The sequence below is a fragment of the Mirounga leonina genome, unplaced genomic scaffold (assembly GCF_011800145.1).
Source record: "Mirounga leonina isolate KUSES-001 unplaced genomic scaffold, KU_Mleo_1.0 Mir_173, whole genome shotgun sequence".
NCBI lineage: Eukaryota > Metazoa > Chordata > Mammalia > Carnivora > Phocidae > Mirounga > Mirounga leonina.
The window spans coordinates 71210928-71236627 of NW_023270447.1; the positions used below are offsets into that span (position 1 = coordinate 71210928).

Consider the following 25700-nt stretch of genomic DNA (forward strand, 5'->3'; position numbering starts at 1 on the left):
TCCAAGGTGCCGGGACATGCCCTCCCCAGGGAAGCCCCCCCGGGGGTGGCAGAGGGCCAGCTGCGGCGCTCTCGAGGCAGGCTGTGGCTTGTCCCCGCTGCCCCGCCCCCGTGGTGACAAGCTGGCCCCTGCCTGTCTGAGGGGCAGGAAGGAAGTGAGGAGGGCAGCCAGCAGCTTCCCCTTTTCTGCCCTGCTCCGGGTGCTGGGCTCCCCACCTCAGTGCCTAGGAGCAGGGGACAGCGGCACCATGGCCCCCCACGCGCCTGCCGCCCGCCAGACCTGCTGCTGCTTTAACGTCCGCATCGCCACCACCGCCCTGGCCATCTACCATGTGGTGAGTGTGCGGGCAGGCGCGGGGAGGCTGTGTGTGCCTGTGTGTGTGTGTGTGTGCGCGTGTGTAAGAGAGAGGGCCCTGACCTACGGATGCCCCCCGCCCCCGACCGCGGGAGGACGGCCGCCCACCACCTGTCTGCCGGACCCTGGACAGATCCCGTCCCTGCCCTGGGCCTCAGTCTCCCCCTCTGTCAAACGGCAGGGAGCCCTGCAGCCGCCTCCGGAGGGGAGCAGGGGTGGGAGAAGGGGCCTCATTCCAAGCGAATGGAACCCCTCATCTCCCCGAGGCTCAGTTTCTGCCTCTGTAAAATGGGACAACATAGCAGTCGTAAGGTTCAAATGGAACGCAGCCTGGAAAGGGCTGTGGAAGGCAGGAATGTGTGCAGAACTGTGGGCTGGGACTGTTGCCCGGGTATGGAGTTGGACCTGCTTCTTCCTGTGGGGGGCCAGGGCCGCTGGTGGGGAGGAAGGTGGGGATCTCTCCCCTGTGCTCCTAGCAGGGAGGGAGGGGGCTGGATGCTCCTGTTGATAGCTCGGCACTCTACTGCCTTCTCTCCACCAAAGAAAACTTGAGGTCTTGTGCTAATGGGTAGGATGGCTTGCCTGGCCCACGCTCTGGAGGAGGAGAGGCCCCGCGGTTCCCCTTTGGAAGCTGGTATGCACAGCCCCGGTGTGGAGCCTCTCTGTCTTCTCTGAATGGAGAGTGACTCTGGGTGAGCCACAGCCCCTTGGGGCCAGAGGCTCCCCGCTCCGTCTCGGTGGGTGGACCTTGGGGTCTCTGTTCAGTCCTGCCCAGATTATCCCCCCCCCACCACTGCCCAACTCCGAGCCACACCCAGCTCCCCCAGACCCAGGCACCTTCCTCCTAGGGTGACTCAGGGCCTGTGGTTAACAGTTCTCTCATGAGCCTAGAAGGGCTTCCTCAAAATTAGCCTAAATCTGGCATTCCGTGGTGGGCTGCTGTAAGCTGCTTAACCTGGCTGCATCAGCTTCCTGTCGCCGGCAGGGCTGCGGCCAGAGCCCGGCCATCCGAGGGGTGGTGCAACTCAGCGGTCAGCGCACAGCCTCTGGATTCATGCCTGTGTGCAAATCCTGGCCTCGCCGCTTCCTAGCTGTGCAGCCTCGGGCCGCTTACCTAACCTCTCTGAAGCCCAGTTTCCTCACCAAAAACAGTACCACCTCTCTGATAGGGCTGCTGAGAGGATCAAGGGAGTTCCCATCTACAAGGCGCATCAGCAGTGCGGGATGCAGAGGACGTGTTGTTATCAGCGTGCATCAGATGCAGCGCCTGAGGCTGTCAGACCCCAGAATGCTGGTTTGGGGTGTTGCTCCAGCCAGTGTGAGAGTGACCCTGAGAGATGTGAAGGGCACCTTGGCTGTCCCGACACCAAATCCTTAGGGCCTCTTCAAGCTCTGAGATTGTGGAATGTTCTCCGAAGGACAGTGATGGACGCGGAGGTGTCCCTGTGGGAAGCGGGCCCCTGGGCCCTGACCCCAGCTCTGCCGCTAACTGCCTGTGTGACCTGGGACGATTTTCTCTCTTGGGTCTCAGTTTTCCCTTTAGAAAGATGATGGGTGGGGAGGGGGACTGGTTCAGAGGGTTCAAACTCCCCCCTGTTTGTGGGCCAGACAGGTCACGGAAATGAGTGCGATAGGGCAGACAGTCGGCGCTGACCTGGGGGCCCCGTCCTGGGTCTGTTCTGGAAACCGGTCTCTGCTTCTGCTGATTGTTGCCACCAAGGAATGTGGGCCCGGGAGCTGCTCTTCTGACATCTAGGGAAGTAGGGAAGCAGGAAACATAGGATTTTATGCTGCATTTTCTGATATATTTCCGTATCGGTGACTGATTCAAGGTGAAAAAGAAATCCCTGTGCTGGCCAGACCGGGTCAATATGCAGGCTGCGTGGGCCTGGCCGCTGTCCCGCACACCCCAGACTTTGGGACTCTTGAGGTTTCTTTTTTTTTTTTTTAAAGATTTTATTTATTTATTTGACAGACAGAGACATAGCGAGAGAGGGAACATAAGCAGGAGGAGTGGGAGAGGGAGTCGCAGGCTTCCCGCAGAGCAGGGATCCCAGTGCAGGGCTCGATCCTAGGACCCTGAGATCATGACCTGAGCTGAAGGCAGATGCTTAACGACTGAGCCACCCAGGCGCCCCAGGGTTTCTTCTTGATCCCACCGTCTGAGGTCCTCATCTGTAGGTGGTGAAGTGATATCAGTGCCTGCCCACAGAGCTGGACAAAGTGTGGGCAAGTGATCAGGGAAGCCTTCTTGGAGGTGGTGCCATGGGTGGAGGTGTAGAGTTTGCTTGTGGGGAATATGGATGGGGAGGAACAGGTGTGCAAAGGGTAGAGGCTGAGGGACGGTGGCTTGTGTAGGGGACACTACCCAGACCAACCTGGAGGCTTCAGCTTGGGGTGCGGGAGGTGGTAGGCGCTCAGAGAGACAAGCTGAAGAGAGTGGACCTTCGTTGTAGCACACAATCGATATTTGGGGCTGGAGAATTCTTTGTCATGGGGACTGAACTTCACATTGTAGGATGGTTAGCAGCATCGTTGGGCTCTATCCACAAGATGCCGGTAGCACCCCCTGGGCTGTGATAACCCAAAATATCTCCAGATGTTGCCGAATGTCCCCTGGGGACAAAGTCACTCCCAGTTGAGAACCACTGTCTGTAATGTGAACCATGGGGAGCCAAGGGATGTTCTAGAGCAGAAGGCATGAGAATGGAGGAGAAGCCTGGAAGCTGTACGCCCAGCCCAGGCCCCTCTCTGGGGTCCTTGGTTGGTTGCAATGGGGGGTCATCGTCTGGAGAAGCCTCTGCTCCTTCCCAGAAAGGGGCAGGGGCTGAGTAGCAGGTGTGCTGGCAGGGTCTCTAACATCTGGACGGAAAAAGAGAAGCTGCTGTCCAGATGTGTCGATGGCCCAGATTGTCGTCATCTGGAGCCAGTCATGGATGACAACTGCACACTGAGAGCTATTCCTGGACTTGGCCTCTCTGGGGAGGGTTAGATTGGGTCTTTGGTGTCCTAAGACAGCGCTACACTTTATTGGTCATCAGGGACCTTCTTATGGGAGGACCCTTCTGTGTCCAAGGGCTGGAGGGCCTCCCTCAAGGTCCTGCTGGGTTTGTGTAGAGGGTTTCCTCGGTCATGGGTGATTTCTGACTCAAACTTGCATGTGTAGGGGAGTCAGAGAACTTTCTTTCTTTCTCTTTTTTTAAAAGATTTTATGTATTTATTTGAGAGAGAGAGAGAGCATAAGCCGGGGAAGAAGCAGAAGGAGGGAGAAGCAGACTCCCAGCTGAGCAGGGACCCTGACTCGGGGCTTTATCTCAGGACCCTAGGATCATGACCTGAGCTGAAGGCAGACGTTTAACCGACTGAGCCACCCAGGCACCCCCAGAGAACTTTCTTAAATTGGCCTCTTTGGCCCTGGCTTGTCTGGCAACCCAAGTACGTCCTAAGTCAACTGTGGGGTGGAGAATCCCCAGAAGACCCTTTTGCCCAGAAATATCTCCCTCCCTGACTACTCCCCTACTGCCTAGAATTCCATTAGAAATGCATTGCCTAGATGAAAAGCTTACACCTGCTTTAGGCCAAGGAGGGAAGGAGGTTGATGCTCGCTGTCTCTGGGTTATAGGATTATGAAAGCTCTAATTCTTTCTACACTCCTGTATTCTCTCTGTTTGGTACAATGAGCATGTACTACTTTTTTTTGTTTTAAGATGATATTTATTTATTTATTTATTTATTTATTTATTTATTTATTTATTTATTTATAGTATGAGCAGCGGGGAGGGCAGAGGGAGAGGGAGAGAGAATCTCAAGCTGGCTCTGCACTGAGCAGGGAACCCTACTTGGGGGTCGTTGGTCCCAGGACGCTGAGATCATGACCTGAGCCGAAATCAAGAGTCGGTCACTCAACCGACTGAGCCACCCAGGTGCCCTGAGCATGTACTGCTTTTTAAAGTAGACTTAATTTTAGAACGGTTTTGGATTCACAGAACTACTGTGAACACAGTACAGAGTTCCTGTACGATCCTCACCTAGTTTCCCCTGGGGTTAGCATCTTACATTAATACGGCACATTTGTCACATCGATGAGTCCACATTAATACCCTAACTCAAGCCCATGCTTTATTCAGATCTTCTCAGCTTTTCCCTCCTATCTTTTTTCTGTCTCAGGATCCCATCCAGGATACCATGTCACATTTAATCCTCACGCTTCCTTACGTTCCTCTGGGCTGGGACAGTTTCTCAGATTTTCCCTGTTTTGGGTGGCATTGACAGTTTTGAGGGGTACTGATCAAACATTTGGTCAAATATTCATCGAATGGGACTTGTCTGATGGTTTTCTCTTGGTTGGACTTGGGTAAAGTGTTACTGGGAGTGAGACGGCAGAGGTGAAGGGCCATTCTCAGCACATCCTATCAAAGGTGTGGACTCTCGACATATCTTATCACTGTTGATGGTGACCTTGATAACCTGGGGAAGATCGTGTTTGTCAGGTTTCTCCCCACTGCCCCCCTCCCCCCTCCCCACCCTCCATACTGTCCTTTCTGGAAGAAGGTCACTTAAGGAGTGGAGAGTTATTTCTTGAGGGCAGACAAGACAAATTTGGAATTTCTCATGGGAGATTGGTCTGTTCTCCTTATTTGTTCTAAAACTAGATGATTTATTTATTTACATCAGTAGAAACACACGGATATTTATTTTACGCTTTGGGTTATAATCCAGTGCTACTTTATTTATTTGGTTGCTCTAATATACTACTTTTTAAGTTGGCAAAACAAAAAAAGTAAAGCAACCTCTCTTATTTAAAGGCATCTGTCCCTAATGCAGATAGATTCTCCAGCCTGCCTTCATTTTTCTGTGCTGAGCCCGGGCCAGGGTCCGGGCCTGACACGTCCATGGCCTGTGCCTCCGGGGGCTCTAGGCCCGAGGGGAGCCATGATAGTGGCTTTGCTGGACGATGCCGACACACAGATGAGGGGCCTCAGCCCAGTCCTGGAGTGGAGGCTGCGGATTCAGGAATGGCTTCTTGGAGGAGGCCTGTGTGCTAAGGATGAGCGGGCATGTGCTTGGGGCTGCTGGGGAGGTGAGCAAAGCCTGGGGGAGGGAAAGGCCCTGTGATGTTAGGAACACTGATACGTTCATAGAGCTGGGGGTTAGGGAGGGATGGCTGTGAGGTGTGGTGGGGGAGGCTGGACCGAGTTCCTCATTTCTTTCAGGCTTCATAACCCAAGAGATGGATCTCTTCTTGGTCCAATCCTCTCCTTTTAGAGATGAGAAAGCAGGGGGCCAGGAAGGTTCCTGGCTTGCTCCAGATCACCGGGAGGTAGGGCTTGTCCTGGGTCGCCCCTTCCAGTACACAGGTGTGGGCAATGAGCCAGTGAACAAACAAATGAATTCCTTACCTGGCCCATGGGCTGGGGGTGGCCCGCCTGTCTGGGAAGCCCTTCCCTCACCCAGTCTTCATTTCTTCTTTATGGTCCAGCTCACAGGAAGCCTCCTCCTCCAGGAAGCCCTCCTGATTTGTCCTTCTCGGACTCTTTTCTCTTTCTGTTGCATTTTGGGATTGAAAATCAGCACTGTCTCCATCACTAACTTGTGATGTAACCTGGAGCAGGCAGACACACCTTTGCCGTCTGGGCCTCAGTTTCCTCATCTGCTACCTGGGGCCAGGAGTCCCTGCCTCAAGGATGACTGCTTTGAGGTATTGAGCTGATGTGGCCCCATTGGAGTGAGGGCCTGCCGGCTGGGGCCCATAGTGGGCTGGGGGAGCAGACCACACCTTTGAAAGCTCATCTGTTTAGGGCCAAAAATAGGCCCCAACTACCAGGTGGGGAAAGCCCCAGATGAAAGTCTGTTAGAGCCTCTGCCTTCATGCCTGATGCCTCCGTGTGGTCTGTGCCCTTCCTGAAGGTGTGAAGAGGCCGGCGGGGGTGGAGGGGTGGTAGGGTGGAAGTTGTGGCCTCTCCCCGGTGCCACGGCCCAGGGGCCTTAGTTGGAACCGAGTTACACTCCTCATCCCTTCTAACTTATTTATTTATTTATTTTAAAAAAAGATTTTATTTATTTATTTGACAGAGAGAGACACAGCGAGAGAGGGAACACAAGCAGGGGGAGTGGGAGAGGGAGAAGCAGGATTCCTGTGGAGCAGGGAGCCCGACACGGGGCTCAATCCCAGGACCCTGGGATCATGACCTGAGCCGAAGGCAGACGCTTAACTACTGAGCCACCCAGGCGCCCCCACCTTCTAACTTATAAAATGTTGGAGGCCCACACAGCTACTTGAGGAGGCCGTTGGACCCACTGGACCAATTGGGGCCTGCACACAAGGTCCCCTGGGGGCAAAGTAAAACATTTGCTGTGGCACCAGGCCTGGAGGGCTGAGTGATGGAGGTCTTTGTCCTGTGAGGTGGGTGAGGATAGGCCAGACCCTAGGCTGGGCCTCATCCTCTCCTCACTTCCTGGTTCTCAGGCCCAAGGGAAGGGAAGGAAGGGGCTTCTGGGAATGGGATGTGGGCAGTGGTCCCAGCCTTCAGGAATCACCTGGGTTGAAAGGACCCATTGCCGTCAGAGCTCCATGGCTAGGGGAGACACAGGCTGGGAGGAGGGGGTCCTCCCATTCAGACTGGGCCCCACCGCTGGAGGGTGGAGTCCGGGGGAGCTGATGCTTCTCGGTCACCACCCTGACCCTGAGCCTCCTAGGAAGTGAGGCTTTTATTTTGAGCCCAGGGCAGCGGACCCAGAACCCAGACTTCACTCTGTGCTCCCTGCGGGGCTTGTGCTGGTTTCTTATGGGGAAAGGGGCCACAGAAGCCAGAAGCCCTAACGAGGCCGGAAGCCGAGCAAGATGCTGCGCAGGGGAGGGTGCAGGCTCCCTGCGCTTCCAGCCTGCAGCCCTGCTGTGAGCCCAGGGCATCCTTCCCCTAACGCCAGTCTCAATCTCCTCTCCTGGCAAATGGGGGCCAGTGACGCCGAAGTGCAGGGTCATTCTGAGACTCACAGGAAACCAGGTGGAGGCACTCCCAGCACCTCATGAGCACCCCACAAATGGCAGTGAACCCTGGAGCCCCCATTTGGCAGAAGAGGAAAGAGGCTTGGAGAGGCCAGTCAGCTTGGCAGCCTGTGGTGGATAAAGAACGAGAGGCTGGTGGTCTTGCTTGTGGCCCAGACCGTGGTGGGGAGGGCACGCTTCTTGGCAGTGACGGGGTAGGGGTCACCTGTAAGATCCAAGGGGCCTGGCTCGTCGAAACGTGGAGCCCACATGCAAAGACGCAGTCTCAGTTTCACTCGCAAAATGGGGAGAAAGTGGGAATAGCAGGACTTGCCTCACAAGGCTGAGGTGAGGACGAAGGGCTGAGGGTGTCCCGAGGAGGCCCTGGCCTCTGCTGAGTGCCCAGCGGTTTTAGCAGTAGCCCTCATGGGGGGTGCTTCGCTCCGAGGGTAAAGAGGGAATTGCTGGTTTATGGGAAAGGTTTGGATGCAGGGTGTTTCCCCAGATGCTCAGGAAGTGGAGGATGATGGGGGTTTGGGCCAAGCCTGGAGAATGACACTGAACCCCCCCAAAGGGGCACCCCCCTACCAACCATGGAATGGCAGAGGCCCCTGGGATTCACTGGGCCAGGAATTTCACGGAAAGACCTGCCATCCTGTCTTCTTTCTTAGGGGACGGTCTGAAAGGGCAGAGGGCAGAGGGCGGGCCTTGCTGGGCTGTCATGTGCCGGGGTGTGTGTGTGTGTTGGGGGGGTTGCTGAGGATGGCACGCTGGCTTGCCCAGACAGCCTAGGCCAGAGCGAGCTACTCCCCATGCGGTGCTCCTGCCTTGGCATTTCTTCTTCTTCTTCTTCTTCTTTTTTTTAAAGATTTTTTTATTTATTTGAGACAGAGAGAGAAATTGCACGAGAAAAAGAGCACAAGCTATGGGGCAGGGGTAGAAGGAGCGGTAGAAGCAGGCTCCCAGGACCCCCGGACATGACCTGAGCTGAAGGCAGACATTTAAGTGACTGAACCACCCAGGCGCCATCCACCCCTTTTTAAAGATTTTATTTACGTCATGGCACTTGGTATGCTACAGGGCGATAAACTGAGGCATGCGCCATCTGAATTGTGTTCTCTGGGAGCTCCCCACCGCCTTTGGACAAGCTGTTTTTTCTGCCTGGAGAGCTTTCTCCTGGCTCTGCTGCTCCCAAAGCCACGCCCCGGTGAAACCACCGGCTCCCCCATGTCTTCTAGGTCCTTCCATCAGCCCAGCCACGCGGCAGCTACCATTTCCTGGGGGCCCACTGGGTGCCTGGCACATGGATGACCCCTGAGTCACAGTCCCCAAGAGAAACTTCTTGCAGTTTCCTGAATGGGGCTCGCCCACTTTTTTTTTTTTAAATAAAGATTTTTATTTATTCACTTGACAGAGAGAGAGACAGGGAGAGAGGGAACACAAGCAGGGGAGGTGGGGGAGGAAGAAGCAGGCTTCCCACCAATCAGGGAGCCTGACGTGGGGCTCCCTCCCAAGACCCTGGGATCATGACCTGAGCTGAAGGCAGACGCTTAATGACTGAGCCACCCAGGCGCCCCAAGGGGCTCGCCCACTTTTGCTTTTGCTCCTGCCCTTCCCTCTGCCTGACACACCCATCCCACTGCCCTTTGGGAGAAAACTTTAAGACTGACTGCTTCTCAGAAGACTTCCTGAAGCCCCTAGTCCTGGACTCCGAACTCTCAAAATTCACCCCCATCCCAGGGCAGCTCCCCATTCCCAACTCCTGGGGCCCCGTGGACCCTGTCTTCTGGCCTGGAGGCCTGGAAGCCTGATTTATCTTTGTGATCTCCTGACACATAGTAGGTGCCTGCTAATCTATATCTTATTTTACTTTTGCAAACATTTACATATCACAAGCGTACATCTTGATGAACTGTTTACAAAGTGAACACACCCATGTAACCTTCACCCAGATTGAGAAATGGGACGAGACCAGACCCAGAGGCCCTGCGTGCCCCCTCCTCATCACCACCCTCGCTCCACTGGCCTCTTCCAACGTGTGTTCTAGAACTAGGCAGGAATGAGATTACACAGCAGGTGCTCCTTTGTGTCTGGTTTCCTTCTCTCAGCACTGTGTTTGTGAGCTTCCTCCGGGTTGCAGTGTGTGGCCAGCTCATCCCCCCCACCGCCCACCATTGTATCTCATTGGGCGAATATATCACCGTGTATCTGCCTGTCCTTCTGCGGGAGGGTTGCTTCTAGTTTGGGGCTGTTACAAATAGAGTGGCCATGGCCGTGGGGGGCTTGTGGTTTGGTGTCCACACAGAAGCACTTCTGCTGGTCAGTGGGTCTCTCTGAGTGGGTCAGTCTTCGGTAGCAGACACATGTCACCTCATCGGCTCCTCGAGGCAGCCTCGAGAGGGGGTGGATCCTTCTCTCCATTCTGCAGATGAGGGAACTGAGGCACAGAGACGTAAAGTGGCCAGGTGGAGGGTTCAGTGAATAGTGGAGGGGGCAGGGGTGGGAGGGAGGAGCAGCCTCCGTGTGGGTGTGGGGGGGGCCCGGCTCTGGGGCAGGGCAGCCCGGCAGGGGCTGCAGCTGAGCCGGGGCTCCTCCAGGAGGGCCCGGCAGATGATATCCGGGGTTGGCTGGGGAGGTGGCTGGGGAGATGATGCTGTGGGGGAATGGCCCCCACCCAGTTGCCTTGATAAGCCTCTACAGGAAGTATGGGGTGGCAGAGGAGGGGGTGGGGGAGGAGAGCTTCCTCTTGACGCAGATGCATCTGGTTCTCTTCTCCCATCCTCCTCCCAGAGAAGCCAGGGGCCCCCAGGGAAAACAGAGTGGGCGGCTGAGCTTCAGGGAGGGTCTGATGATGAGATGATGATGATAATGGTTTAAGTGTGCAGCAGCCCTTGGGTCGCTAGGCCATCAGAGCCAGAGGACACAGGGTCGGGGTGGAGCAGTCCTGGAAAGGGGGGGGGGCGGTCAGGAAGGGGTGAGCACTTGAGACCCACTTCCCATTTTGCAAACTGAATTATCTGTTGGGAAAGGGTTGAGGACATGCCCGGGCCTGGCTCCTTGTGCAACCTCTGCCAAGTCACACCCAGGCCCCCGTTCTCCTCCGATGTAAGTTGGGGGGACTGTCTGACCTCATAGATTTGCCAGGAGCACATGAAGTGGAAGGCTAGCAAAGGGCCCTGCACTGGCTGGCACCTAGCAGGTGCTCACCGAGGAGTGGGTCTCAGTAAAGGGTGCCCCCTGGCATCTCAGAGGGCGGGGCTCTGCCCGCCTGCTTCTGAGAGGGTGGGTCCCGAGCCCCCGGGGCTCTGAGAGGGTGGCCCACGTTCCTGGACTAGAGAGTGGTGTTTGAGCCCCAGAATCGGGACGTTCGTGTCTCTACCACCATCACCACGATTGTCGTCACCGCCATCATATCAAGATGTCACCGTCGGCAGCAAAGTCATGGCCATTTTACCACTGCAGTCGATTACCACTTCCCAGCATGCCTGCTGGGCTTTTGTCCATCACCATCCATCACCCTGCCTCAGCCACGGTCACCTCTATTACTCCTGCCCCTGTCACCATTAGTCACCAGCACGCCAAACCCAGCCGCATGACCGCCAGCCCCCATGTCCCAGCACGGCCGCCACCGTCAGCCCCAGCCGGCCAGCATCTTGTCCACGACATTCAGCCGGGGCACCGCCCCCGTTCCTCCCGCCGGCCCTGATTCTGCTGCCTCTAGGTCGGCTCAAGCTGTTGGTTGCTCCTCAGAACCACCAGGCAACCCAAAGAAATTCTCCCGGCTTCCTGGCCACTTCCCCCATTGCTGAGCTTTGGGAGGTTGTGTTTGTTATTGAGAAAGAAGGGACAGACTGGGGATGGGAATGGGAACTAAAAGCAGGAAGAAGCAGAGGGAAGAGGTACAAAAGGGGAATGGAGAGCAGGGGTGACGGCGGGGTGGGCTGAGCATGGTCAGCACCGATACGGTCTTGTCGCCTGAGCCCCGGCTCGGTGTCAGGACCGAGGCTGATTCTGGTTCTGCAGCAGACTTCCTGCGTGAACTTGGGCTGGTCACCGCATCTCCCTGGGTCTCACTTGCGCACTGGGAACATCCCCTCCCTCAGGGCGAGGCATTCCCGCCCACGGGTTTCCCTGGGTCTGCCCTGCCAGCCTCTGGGCCTCCGCATACGGTGTTCCTTCTTCCCGGAATGCTTTTTTCTCTTTTCTGTTGGGAAACTCCTGCTTATCCTTCAAAACCCTGTTCAAACTTTTCCTATTTGTGAAACCCTCCCTGAGTCTTCCAGACGGTGGTGCTCACTCCCTCATCAGGGACCCATAGCCCTCTGCGTGTCCTTGTTGTGACTCTGAACACACCGGTCACCCATGGTTTCCCCCGGGGACCGTGACACCTGCAGGCCAGGCCAGGGTCAGTGGCTTCGCTGGACAGGGTCTGGAGCCAATATGTGCTCTGAGGGTATTTACTGGGTGAACAAACAGGAGTGACTGAGTACCTACACAGACTGATGAACGCTGCCTACCGTATTCGTTTATGGAGCCCTTGCTGGATGCCTGGCTCTGTGCCAGCGTGTCATTTGACCTGACAGCAGCCCTACGAGGCAGGTCAGGTTATTGTCCCCATTTCTCAGGCGAGGAGACAGGCTCAGAGAGGTCAGTGGCTTGCTCAGGGGCACCGAGCTTGGGTTGGGCCCAGGACTATCCGAGCCACACACCCTAGCTCTACTCTGCACGACCCCGCTGCTGAAGAGGGAAGGCAGTGAGAGACGCTGTGCTGGGGGGTGGGGGTGGGGCGGGGGAGTAGTGGGAGGAGAGGAGCCCTGTCCGTCCCGGGAGGTCGTGGGTCACAGGAGAAGGCAGCTCTCTGTCCCGGTGGGTACCGGCAGGGATGGGGGTGAGGTGAGGGGCAGGTGAGGGCCAGGGGCCTGGGACATCTGGAACATGGGCGGCTCTGGGCCTCTCCCAGCATGCACTGCAGGTAAACCAGGTACTTTCCCGGAACTACAAAGGCTCTTGGTTAGGGACGTGGGTGGACCGGTGAGGGCCTTCTGATGAGCAGGGCCCAGCTCTGGGTGGGTCACCCTGGGAGGCCTCGGTGTGAGATGCCATAGTTTGCAGAGTTCGATCATTCCAGTGGCCCTGGGTGCAAAGGGGGGTGCCTCTTCTCATTGGCCAGAGGAGGTAAACTGAGGGCAGGGTGGAGCCAGAAACTGGCTAGGGTTACACAGCCGAGAGGCAGGGTGGGTGGCCTCGTGCTCCAGTTGCTGGCTCCTGAGCAGGGCGTGTCCAGAGCTGCCTGGGGAGGGTGGGCAGATGGTTAGCAAGACCAGGGTCTGGGTCCACTCAGCCCTCAGTTTACCCTCTGGGCATGGGCACCCTGGTTCAGATCCCTGCTGGGCCACGTGAGTTCTCCTCTCTGAGCCTCTGTTTTCTCATCTGTAAAATGGAGGAAGTGTTGCTTCTCTTGCAGGGTTTTGGGAGACTGTGATGTAAGCCTGTGTGTGCAGGTCTGAGCACACAGTAGGTACTCAATAAATGTCAGTTCCTCTCCATCCCATCTTCTAGGGAGCTGAGACTCCTGTCTTTCTCCCGGATTGAGGCTGGTGTCTTCTGCCGAAGGTTAGGGGCCAGCAGAGGGTCTGAGGCCGATTCTGAGGTTGCCTGTCTCTGAGACTCGGGGCTGGTGCCTGCCTTCTACGGGCCTCAGGGTTCTCATTTGGCAAATGGGGACAGAGTTCTCTCCCTCCCCTTCCCGGACTGTTGTAAAGGTAGAAATGGAGGAAAGGCTGAGCCTGGTTTTAAACCCAGATGGTTTTTACAAAAGGAAGACTACTTCTGGAACTTGCTGTTTTGGGAACAAGCTGTGGGGAGGGAAGAGATGGCACCCCTCTGACTCTGCTGGGGCACTGGCATGGGGGTGGGGAAGGCGGGCAGTCTTCAGGCAGAGGCCGGAGCTTGGGAGGTACAGGAAGGACAGTGGAGGGCATCCAATCTAGGGCCCATTGGCCTGGGCTTGAATCCTGGCCCTACCCATTACCGGCTGGAGGCCACAGACAAGTTACTGGACCTCTCTGAGCCTTGCTTCCCTCGTCTGTGCAGGAGGGGTGGGAGTATTCAGAACAGTCCTTTCGTTGGGTTTGGGAGGATTGTTGGGATGGTGAGGGGAATGCACCTTGGTCAGGGTGTACAAAGCTTTCTCCCTTTCTCTCCCCTTCTCAGGATCATAGGATATGGTGGGGGAGGTAGGGGGACGGTAGCTGGGATGCTAATGGCAGGATCATGGGCACAGTGGTGCGAATGTGAGAGATGTTTAGGGCCTGAATTGAGGGGTTGGGGACAGCTGTGGGTTAGCACTGGTCTCCAAAGAGGGGTGATGCCTGAGATGACTGCTGGGGCCTTAGGAGGACAATATTAGCATTTCCATATTTTTCAACTATATTCTTTATTAACTTCTGGATTTGTGTTTGTGTGTGTTATGATGTTTGTAATAACCAGAGCAGTAACACATGTATATAATTTTGAAAGAAAAAAATATAGAGGATGTGTTCAAAAGGTTTTGCTGACAAAGGTGCATGATCAAAATACTTACACCCTCTGGGGTCCGGGCTAGTGGGGACTCTGAGATGTTCTGGGGAGTGGGGTGTGTGCAAAGGCACCAGGAGACCACTGGAGGATTTGGACTCCAGTCTCCACTCTGTCCCCAACTTGTTGCATGTCCTTGGGCAAGTCACCTAACCTCTCTGAGCTTATCAAACAAGCAGAGGCTCTTTTAAGCAACTGGAGCTTGGGATTGTCTGATTCTGAGCTTCGTTCCAGATCTCAGACAATTCTGGATTCTTGGGACTGCCAAAGTCTTCTCTTGTCACACCTGGTAGATACTCATGTGCCCTTCTAAGCGCAGCTGCGTCTTATCTGTGCTCTGCTTGCATACCACCCCCCCCAGGTGGGGAGCTCACCCTCTCTCAGGGTGCCCTGTCCTGTCCTGGATGAACCTGTCATCTGCCTCCCTTCCCCCTTCCCTCATTAAAGGTGAAATTGGGGAGGGCAGGGGCTGGAGCCTCAGGCTTCAGGGGCTGAGGAAGCGGCTTTTCTCTCTTGGGGCTCTTTCCTGTGGGTGCCAGTCACAGCCCCCACAGCATCCATGTGCCTTCCGTTCGGGGCTGCTCTCAACCTTTTTGGTGAAACAAAGCCTTTTTTGGTTCACCCTGCAACAGGAGGGGGCAGCTTGAGCGAGCTTGCTGTCCACCCCCAGCACCTGCTCCTGGTACATTCCATCACCCCATGTAAGCTCACAGCAGCCAAAAGCAGATTGTGTTTGCTGAGCACCCACCGTAGGCCCCGGGCTCAGTGCTTTGCAAATACAGTGCAGTTTTTTCCTTACCAAATCCAGTGATTGTCAGTTTCCAGATGACAAAACTCAGAGAGATGAAATGACTTGCCCAAGGTCACATATTGACCTGGATTCAGATCCATCTCTGTCTGACTCTGGAGCTCAGCTCTTCATCACTCTTCTGTGCTGTCCCTTTGTGCCCCCTGAACGGACTGTAACATGGCAGGAAGACAAATTGAGACCTTTGTCTGAGCTAAAAAAAACCCCCACACAGTCAGCAAGGGGCAAACAGATAGTGGGTATTTGGTTGCCTGTCAGCTAAGCATGAGTTACTAGTGCAGGACCACCCAGAAAGCCAATGTAAACTTCGGCCATATTAAAAGAGGTAGGGCATCCACTACAAGGAAGGAGATAGTCTTGTGATTCTCAGTGCGGGCAGATGGTTTCTGGAGAATAGTGTGCAGTGGTGGGGGAAGGGCAGAAGGCTTGCTGCAAGGACATGGATACACAGAAGACTGTAAGTTCCCCTGGCTGGAAGTATTTAAATAGAGGCTGCATGGCACAGGAGTCCTGTGTTGGATGGCGGAGGGCACAGGCAAGGTGACCTCCAAGGTCCTTTCAAACTGCAGTTTTGTGGCTGGACTCCGGTTGTCACCAGGGCCACAACACTCAGGCCCATCAGATTTCGATGGGGTACATTCATTTGTCCACCCATCCACCCATCCATCCATCCATCCAACCATCCATCCATCCATCCATCCATCTAATATAGTAGCTAGAGCAGTGAACAAGAGAGACATAAGCCTTCCCTGCCTGGAACCTACAGTCCAGTGGGGATAATAGCAATCATAACACTGAGCATAGGCACCTTAAGTGAATTATTCCATCTGGCCCCACTACAGGTATTATTATCTGCATTTTGCAGATGGAGAAATTGAGGGGCCATGGGGGATGGGATTGGCAGGGCTCCCCGGGGAGTCACGGATCAGGGGCTGCCAGGCCTATGTTGATAATTCCAAGAACCTGAGGCTCTATGATGCTCAGATGCTGTGACTAAGATCCTATAGTGCCCAAAGGCTGTTGTTGTAAAAGGGGGTGCAGAAGAGGGATCCAGTTACTGATGGGAGCCTTCAGGCCCCCCCAACCTTGACCTTCAGTAGCCAGAGTTATTGTTTTATTGAGACCCAGGCGTGGTTCTACGTGCTCTCCTGGGATGTCCTCACTTGCTCCTCATAATAACCCTCTTAGGTAGCTACAGGCACTGTCATTTTACAGATGGGAAAACTGAGGTATAGAGAGGCTGAGTAACTTGCCCAAGCTCACACAGCTGGGAAAAGGAAGAAGGAGCTTGAGCCGTCTATCTGTACAGGCCACACTTTATCCAGGATGCTCCATGGACCCAGCCTTCCGGCTGTCTCCTCCAGGAGCCTCCTTACAGTGCCCCCCCTCCGCCCCCGGACTGCCCCGTCACCAGGGTGGGAGGGGGCAGGGGTGGAGCTGTGCAGGCCCCACTGACGGATGCTCTGTGTGCCCCCAGATCATGAGTGTATTGCTGTTCATCGAGCACTCAGTGGAGGTGGTCCACGGCAAGGCGTCCTGCAAGGTGTGGCAGACGGGCTACCTCAGGCTCGGTATGTCCTGGGGGGACTCGGGAGTGGGAGGGGCAGGTGCGGGGAGGGGCCCTGGCTCTGGGCAGAATGGCTGGGGTTTGATGCCCTGCCTCTTCCCTTCTGAGCCACAGGTCTTTCCTCTGCAAATGGAGACCTGTCCCCATCCAAGTCTCTAGGTGTGAAAGCAGAGAGAAAGGTGCTTTGCAAACCTAACCAGCTTAGAAGGTGACAGCAGGCTGCCCACCACCCTGGAATAAGACAGAAACTCCCCACGGTGGGATCCCGCCCCTCTGGCCTCTCTGGCTCCGTCTCGAAGCAGCCCCTTGCTCCCTGTTCCTGCTGTGCCAACCACACGGAGCTCAGCCCCGTCTCAGCTGCCTGGACTCCTGGTCACTTGGCTCGCAGGCTGCCTCCTCAGAAGCCTTCCCCGGCCTCACCCTGGCTAAAGCAGACCCAGGCCATCCTCCCACCCTGCATCCCATGTTACCTGGAATGTTCTGTTTGCTGTCTTTGTAGTCCCCCAAGACTGAGAACAGCAGGAGGGCAGGGCCTGGGCTTACTCCTCATTGTCATAGCCCCCATCCCAATGGTTCCCAAAATGTGGTCCTCGGAACCTGCGTGGGGTCCTGGGGGCACCTCCGGGCCCTTCACTGCTGTCCCTTGCCTTTCAGCCAACCTGATCTCCAGCTTCCTGCTCATCACCATGCTCTTTGTCATCAGCTTGAGCCTGCTGATCGGAGTGGTCAAGGTGAGGGCTTGGTCGGGGGAGGGGAATGGGAGTCAGGACCTGGGAGCTGGCCAGGAGCCCCAGCTACCCTCCTGCCCCCCCTCCTATTCACACCCACTGGGTGGGCAGCCCTGGCTGCCAAGAGGGTGGGAGGTGGGTATTTTGGGAGACCCCGCACCCTGCACCCTAGAGATCTTCATGCTTGCTTCCAGTTTGGAAAGCCTCGTTTCCACACCAGGCTTCTCTGGCTGGAGGCCTTGGTTCCCTACTAACACATAGCCTCCGTGTGGGGGGGTGTGCACACGGGTACTTTGTTGTACTAGCCAGTGACCCACATGCTTGGAAGCTGCAAATGCAAGCAGGGAATGTTGATAGAGAAAAGAGGAAGGGTCATTTCGAGGCGTGGGGAGAGGGGAGAAAGCAGTGGCTTTCGTAATCAGTGAGAGGAACCAGAGCTAGGGGAGCATCTGGCTCAGTTCCACCCAGCTAGCTGGTGAGAGAGAGAGAGAGAGAGAGAGCGAGACTGGTTGTGGCTCAGCTGTCTGTGAAGAGGAACCGGTCTGTCCCTTGGCCCCGGGAGGCAGGAAGCCAGGGCCTCACCACACAGCCCCTGGAGCAGGACTCAGCAAGAGCATCCTCCCCGGGGAGCCAGTGGCCTGGCACTTGCAGGCCAGCAGAGCGGGGCAAAGAAGGATGGGGGGCTGCTTTGGAATGTGCCCGCCTTGCCTGCACCGCCCCCACCACCCCCTCAGCTAACAGCACCCTTTGGAAGCTCTGTGCCCTAGGGAGTGATTGTACCTTGTGCAGGGTGGGTCCCGGGCGCTCGTGCAGAGACGGGCATGGTCCAGCTGGAAAAGTGGACCAGGGCATCCCAGAAGACCCTGAGATTGAATCTCGGCTATTCTGGCTGACTCCCGAGTGACTTGAGACAGCCACGTGAGAAACCACAAAACCACCTCTTCTGTGATTTTGTCCCCAATGGCGGGTTCATGTGCACTCACACTGGTCACAGTAGTCACTTGCTTGAAGTTGAAGGAGAGGGACTTCAGCCTCGGCCTCCCAGGGCCTCTGACCATGACCGCACACCCCAAGAGTGGTCCACACAGAGGAGGGTCCCACCATTGAAGCCATGTGGGCTTCCCCTCTCCCCCACCCACTGGACCTTTGCTCGTGTTGGCCCTTCTGTCTCCAGTACCCTGCCCATTTCCCTCGTGGTTCTTCCCAGATCTGGCCTCAGCGTCCCCACCTCTAGGAAGTCCTCTCTGATGTCTTCTCTTCTGTAAAGTGGACACAAAGCCCTTCCTGGTTGGGTTCTGGAAACCCTGCTTCTGGAGGCCTGGGAGCACTTATCTCTGCAGATGGGGACACTTCCCTGTGTCTCCTGGGACACCAAGATGCCTGGCACTTGGGGCCTGAGTCTTACCTTCTTCCCATCCCAGAACCTCCCTCAGGGGAAGGCATGTGGGTCCATGTGGAACTACCTTGGCCCAGCCACGAGGGGATGATTTGGGAAAGGGCCATATTACCTAGGGAGGGAATGGAGCTGCTGGGGAGGGGGGCGTGTGGGGGCCTCAGGCTGCTGGGGACTCCGTGACAGTGCTGGGCCTGTCTTCTAGAACCGGGAGAAGTATCTGCTGCCCTTCCTGTCCCTGCAAATCATGGACTTCCTGCTGGGTCTGCTCACCCTGCTGGGCTCCTACATCGAGCTGCCCGCCTACCTCAAGTTCGCCTCCCGTAGCAGCCGGGTTGTGAGTACCCAGCCCTGCCCCACATCCCACAGTTGGCCAGCCTGGGGAGGTGGCAGGGGCTCTGTCCCCTGGGCCCCTCCCTCGTTGATGAGCCTGAGCCCCATCAAATCACGCCAACTTTCTTGCTCTGTAAAATGTGCCTGCAACGGCTCGCCATCCCACGTGTTACGGTTATGAAGTAAGGACAGTGTATACAGGGTGTCGGCACGTTGTGGGCACCCGGCAAATACCAGCCACGTGTGAGTTTACACTACAGGGAAGGGCGCGTGCCCATTGCTGTGCCCAGCCCCTGCTTTGTCCCTCCTTTGTAACCAAGTAAAGAAGGAAGATAAGTCGATTAAAGCCAACGATGAACATCCACAGGGCAGAAGCCCATGACGGAGGTGCCAATCCCTGACTCGGCTCCCCGAAAGTTACTTTTCAGACTTTCCTTAACTGTTGTCCTAGAAGAGGCTGAGTTGCTGGCCCAGGGCTGGGCATCAGGAGATCCTGGTCAGAGGCCAGGTCTTGCTACCAGCCCTTGGCGGGAATGTCTAAAAACTGGGCATCCGTTTCTTTCTGGGTCCTGTGGGTTGGAAAGTCCCCAGTGTCTCTGGCTGACTGTCTCTCGAACAGCCTGGGGATCTCTGGCTTAGGGCTTCATTGCTGGTTTGTCTCCTTCCTCCTGCCTTTGCCCTCCCAAGGGCCCCTCCAAGATCCCACTGATGACCCTGCAGCTGCTTGACTTCTGCCTGAGCATCCTGACCCTCTGCAGCTCCTACATGGAAGTACCCACTTATCTCAACTTCAAGGCCATGAACCACATGGTGAGTATGGGCCAGACACCCACCCCCATCACGGACTGTGTGGCACTGAGCAAGCTGCTTCCCCTCTCTGTGCCTCTGTGCTTAGGCTGGGTGCCCTAAAGGTGGAGCCTGGGAGGAGGATTCTTGTGTAAATGATTGAGGGAGACCTCTCAGGAAGACACTCGAAAAGGAGAGTGAGGCAAAGGGAAGAAGCCAGGTAGATGTGTGACTTTGGGGACGGCCTTGCCCGATCCCAGAGGGAGCCCTGGTCTGTGAATTGCATTGCAGAAATAATATCCATTTTTTATGCATGGAGAAAGGGGCACTCAACACATCTCAGGATGGCCCCGAGGCTTCTCTGCACAATTTTAGGGCACTACACCATAAAACTAAAGAAGACTGTCCGACTTCTCCAGGTCCTCTATCTACATCCCTTGATCAGTGATAAAATAGCCTGGGCTTTATAAAGATGCGTCCTCAGATTTTTGCAAATCTCCAAATTAACACCACTAAAGTATATAATTATCCCTTCCTTCCCCAATACGGTATAATTTTATCAGAGTAACCACACATACAACACATAAGAAACTACAAAAACATTCTGAAATGACAGGATGGGTAATTCCCAGGCTCACTTGTTACCTATATAACTTGTTCCCACACATCAACCTTGCAAAATAATGTAACTGTTCAGGAAGAGCCTTTTGCATCGCCTTTTATATAATCCCATGTTTTGGTTTAATGTTGGATTTAGTATTTCACTCCAAAGTGTGCATAAGCACAAAAGGAATTAAACACAACCCACAATCTCATTCTCAACATTGAAATTATTGTGGCCATACAGTAAATGATTCTGTGAAGTTCATGTTTCAATTCTATATATATTCTTAAGGCATGATGAGATTCTTGAATCAATGAAAATCAGAGTTGTCCCCAAACGTAGTGACTTGGAACAATACACAGTTGTTATCTCACACTGTTTCTGAGGACCAGGAATTTGGGAGTGGCTCAGCTGGGTCGTTCACACTCAGCGTCTCTCATGAGGTCTCACCAGAGATGGGGATGGGGCTGTGGACGCCAAGGGCTTGACTATGTCTGGAGGGCCCACTCCCAAGATGGCTTGCTGGCACGGCTGGGGTGTGCCTCCCACGTGTGTCAGGACCTGGCGCTTCTGTCAGTGAGCCTAGCCTCTAGAGAAGGGCCCACCGCAGCTGGGGGCTGGGGGCCGGGGGCTCCAGCCAGGTAAGAGCCAACTGGGCGGATATCCATTGCACCTGCTTCCCTTGGTTTGCTCGCCTGTCACAGGGGGCTGATGGTACGTAGTGCCGGCCTCCTAGGGCCCTGGCAGGGGTCAGCCAGGACAGTGGCTGTGTCATCCTTCCATGTGTGGATGCTGGAAGAGTTTCTTGTGGACAGAGGCACTGATGCAGCCTCCAAATCTGTTGCAGAATTACCTCCCCAGCCGGGAGGGTGTGGCTCACAGCCAGTTCATCAAGATGATGATCATTTTCTCCATCGCCTTCATCACTGTCCTCATCCTGAAGGTGAGAGTCCGCCTAGCATGGCTCTGGGGAGGGTGGGGAGCCCGCGCTCGCCAGGCCCTTCCATATCAGACTGTTAGGAAGCAGGGAAGTCTTTCACCGTCTTCCGCTGCTGCCCTCCCTGCTCTTGGCTCCTTCCTCCAGCCCTCCCACACCAGCTCCTTGGACCCCACTTGGGATCCTTGGGGACACCCCATTGAGAGGGAGGGGATCTGTGAAGACCACTTGCGTTCAGGTGTCAGGGACTTAATGTGCAACCCAAAGAGACCCTGATTCAGGGAAGGAGGAGCTGTTCTGTCTGAAATCAGATTCAGAAAGTCTTGGATGTGAGTCCCAGCTCTCCCCTTGCCAGCTTTGTGTGGTTGTCTTTCGAGTCACTTCTCTCTGGGCCTTGGGTCTCATCTGTGAAAGCGACAGATTCAATATTGCTTTGCCCCTGTCACAGCTTTATATGATTCAAGCACCAAAATGTAGATCGGTCCTGAGGTCATATTACTAGAGGTATGGTGATGTGAAGGAGGGAGGGGAATGGTTTTATTCTTCTCTGAGGTGGTCAGGCCCAGAAGATAGAGTCCCATGTCAGGTCCCCATTCTTAGAGAGCTATGACAGACTGGAGAGTGTTAACCCTCTGCCATCCGAGGGAGTCAAGGAAACCAGGGCAATTCGGCTTGGAAAGAGGTGACTCAAGGGGTCTCCAAATACCCAAAGGATGCTCATGGGGATTCTAGAGGCCAGCACTGGAGCCTGTATCCCAAAGCCCCGGGGAGGCTGATGTCGACTGAGCAGAAGGAAGGGCTTTCAAGAGTGTTCTTTTCTGATTGTGAAAATAACATAGGATCATTGTAGAAATTTGGAAACTACATATGAGCAGAAAGAAGGCAATCAGCTCACCCCCCACCACCACTCAGAGACCAGTGCTCCTGATACCTGGGCCCATTTCCTCCCAGTCTTTCTGTGTGTGGGTGTAACTGGACGTCACTGCCTCCTTTTACTGGCGGCCCTGGGCAGCTTCATGCCATCACCTAATGTCAGCCTGCAAATGGAACTTCCCTCCTCTGAGCCTTCCTTCAAAGGACAGGCCTAGCACAGGGGCTTCCATGAAGTGCAGTGAGAACTTTCCTGAAGGCTTAGGGGAGCCAGTGCGGGGGGGCGGGGAGGGGTTGACGTCATACACCCTCCTGGACAGCGACTCCCCAAGGCCCACCGCATAGCTCTGTCTCCCCCACCCCTCCAGTTCTTTATCCGCCTTGGGGGGAGTTCTCTCTCTGTTCCTCACTCTGCCTCATTGGCCACCCTCCTCCACCTGCCTCCTACTTCATTCTTTTATAATTCATTTTATTTATTCCTGCCACCTGTGTCCCCATCATGGGGGTTCCATAAAACAAGAGAACTTCCCGAAGACAGGACCCACTCTCCTTCCTTAGGAGGCAGTTTGGGGGCAGAGAGAGACCTATTGGCTATTATTCCTTGAACAGGCCCCTGGGGGCTTCACTCCCCACCCTGAAAATCCCCCCAGTGCTTATCCACTGTTAAGAGAAACATCACCGGCCATTTCAGGAGGTAGTGAGCTTCCAGTCCCAGGGGGTGGAGAAGAACGATTTGCAGGACCATTGCCAGGGAGGCTGGTGGAAGGGGGGTGCAGAAGCTCCCAGAGCCCCTTTCTGCGCAAGTTAGTGGAAACAGCAATCCTCAGAACACCTGGGACCGGCAGGTGAGGTGCCCCTCCACCAGGACCAGCCAGATGCTGCCTTCTGGGCTGAGCTGGGGCTGCCCAGGAAGTGCCCAGCATCTGTCCCAGGCCTGCTGGGGCAGTGAGAACGGTCAGCAAAGCATGGTCTGATCTGGCTGTTTCTCAGGTCTACATGTTCAAGTGCGTGTGGAGATGCTACAAATTCATGAAGTACATGAACTCAGCCGAGGAGAGGAGCAGCTCCAAGATGCTGCAGAAGGTGAGCCCCGTGGGGGGTCAAGTCCCAGCCCTGCCACTCCCTGGGTCATTGGGGGAAGGTCTCTCTCCCTCCCTGGGTTGTGGTTTCTCCCCTTTGTGGGATGATTGGACTGGAAGAAATGTGAAGATCTCTTTCGGCTCTGATAGTCTAGGATTCTATTCCTTCATTCATGCATTCACCATTTTCTGCCTCTCACTCTTTGTTGGCTTTGTATCCAACCCTGGGGGTGCAAAGAAAACTGAGATGGCACCCCTTCCTAGGGGAGTGTAGAGTCCACAGAGAATCCAGACACAGAGATCTGATTGCAATGAAGCATGAAGCATGGGGGAAATGGGAGCATAGAGGAGGTACCTGGCCTCATCTGGGGTATCAGGGAAGGCTTCCTGGAATGGGTGACACTTGATCAAGTCTTAGACTGCCAGTTGATACAAGTTAGCTGGGAAAGGGGAAGGGGCCTTCTAGGTAGAGAGATGAGGTGCACTTAGAAGCAGCTCATTGGACACATGATGGGAAAAGTGCAGCTGGCTTAAATTTCTGGTGTCACTTTCCTCATCTGTAAAATGGGGATTGTATTAGTCAAGACACTTTCAGTTGCAAGTGGCAGAAATCCAGCTCAATCTGACTTATGTGAAAAAAGGGAATTTATTAACTCCCAGAACCTGAAGGTCCAATGTAGGTCTGGTTCACGGAGGCTGGCTGAGTTGTGACACCTGGATGTGATCTCATCCTCTCTTGACTCTGCTTTCCTCAGTGTGGGCTCCATTTTCAGGCCACCCTTTCCTCATGGTGGAAAAATAGCTGCCAAAACCCCTAGATTGACATCACATCCTCTCAGCAACCCCAGCAGAAAGGCCCAGGAGCATGTCTGAGGGACCAGCTTGGGTCACAAGCTTATCCCCAGACCAATGATATTAGCCAGGGAGGATGAAGTTCTACTTCAAGTGGCCACACTCAGATCGCATGTCCCACCCCGGATCTGAGGGGTGGGACCAATTCTTCTGAAAGCATGTGGACGGAGAATGTTTTCCCAGGGAAAATGGTGCATCATTAACACCATAAGGGGGCTTGAAACTGGACAGGCAGAGGCAAGTCTGTCCCCTATAGCAATAGACACTGCACCTGTCTCGGGCATGCAGTCTAGCGTAGGAAGTACCCAAGGTGTGCTGGTCATCACCATCATCCGTTTTGCCAGAGGTGGGGGCTGGAGCTCCTTGACTCCAGGTTGGGATCTGGTTCCTTCCGGCCGGTCCTCAGTTCCCATCTCTCTTGTTCCCAGGTGGTCCTGCCATCCTACGAGGAAGCCCTTTCTCTACCGTACAAGAGTCCAGATGGGGGCCCAGCACCACCCCCCTACTCAGAGGTGTGACACCTGCCAGGCCCCAGCCCTGTGCTGGGAGGGGCGGAGCTGTCTCGCAATCCGCTTCTCTGCTTTGGTGGCCCCTGCAGCGGGGGTGAAGCACCCGGCTGACCTCAGGACAACCTGCTTGTGTCCCCCTCGCTGGCCTGCTTTTCCCATGGGGCCTGGGAGATGCTCACAACTGGGTCAACTTAAGGCCGAAAGACTTCTTGAGTCTCTTGGACATTCGGTCCAACAGCCCTCGGCTTATTGTGATCAGCCCCAACTTTTGTTTAAACCATTCGTCATTCCCAATTCAGTGGGTTTGGTTAAACAACTTGCAGCTTGACCCGTGGGACCATGTGGCCAACAAATGAAAAGCACACTTCTCAGTGCAGAGAACCAGTTTAGTCAGACCGCCACAGTCCATTGCATTGGTTTTAGACAGTTGTCCCTTCCCAGGGCAATGCGGCCAAGTCATCGTCCCTGGGTCCTCCCGACCAAATACATACGTCTGATTTCTTCAAATTCCTGGGTTCAACAATTATGGACAGCCAACCACCAGTCGATTCAAAGCAGGGTTAAAATTTAATAATAACAATAAAAATCAAATTAGCCCCAAACCATTCCCTTCGTTTGAATCCAATACCTGGCTGCCCACTCTGGTCAATCTGGTACTTCCGAGGGGCTGAGTGAAATTCGGGCAGTTGCCAAACGTCATCTGGCAGCTACTTCCAGGAAATAATAGTTGTCCCTATCATCCAACTGTCCTGACAAACACACAATTGTTTTTGCTGAAGACAGACAATCATCAGCAACAGTCGGCCACACATGGTCAGCATAGTTGCACAGCGGTGGGGTCCGCGACAAGGGCGGCCTCCGGCGCAGTCGTGTCCGGCAGCGAGCTGCCACCATCCTGCAGCGGTGGCCCCATCTGTTGCCAATTCAAGCAGAGGCGCCTGCGTCCTGCCCAGTGCTTGTGCTTAAGCAGCAATTTAGCCCTGACATCAGGCAGGTCTGCTGGCTGGACTAAAGCCACGTGTTAGTTCAATCAAAGCCGGCAAACTCTTTGTGGGCGCTCGTGGCGGTGGTGGCAGAAGGGAAGGTTTGGGTCCCAACACCCCCTCTTTCGCCTGTTTCTCTGTGGGCTGGGGTTCCTGAGGGAGCTGATCCCAAGGTGGAGATAATAGGGCTATGGAGGCAGGTTCTTTGGGGTCTGAGAGGGGGGTTCAGAGGCAGAGGGCTGTGTAAGAGGCTCCCCGCCAGCACCCCCTTGTTTAATTGCTTTGTGTGTGACGGGGAAGAAGTTTCAATAAAGCAGCACCACGCTTCACTTTGGC

At 55.1% G+C, this 25700-nt stretch overlaps 1 protein-coding gene across 1 annotated transcript; it reads left to right on the plus strand.

Moving 5' to 3' along the window:
* The first annotated feature begins 149 nt into the window (after positions 1–149).
* Positions 150–24935, plus strand: LAPTM5 (lysosomal protein transmembrane 5). The gene is made up of 8 exons (XM_035019269.1): positions 150–334; positions 16201–16294; positions 16945–17021; positions 18617–18748; positions 19432–19554; positions 20982–21077; positions 22932–23024; positions 24301–24935. The coding sequence occupies exons 1-8, from the start codon at positions 248–250 to the stop codon at positions 24388–24390; spliced, it is 792 nt and encodes a 263-aa protein (XP_034875160.1). The 5' UTR covers positions 150–247; the 3' UTR covers positions 24391–24935.
* Positions 24936–25700: the final 765 nt, after the last annotated feature.

Coding starts and splice junctions, on each gene's coding strand:
- LAPTM5 (XM_035019269.1), top strand. CDS start 248: ATGGCCCCCCACGCGCCTGCCGCCCGCCAGACCTGCTGCTGCTTTAAC. Junction 21,078..22,931: donor TCACTGTCCTCATCCTGAAG/GTGAGAGTCCGC, acceptor GCTGTTTCTCAG/GTCTACATGTTCAAGTGCGT. Junction 23,025..24,300: donor GCTCCAAGATGCTGCAGAAG/GTGAGCCCCGTG, acceptor TCTTGTTCCCAG/GTGGTCCTGCCATCCTACGA.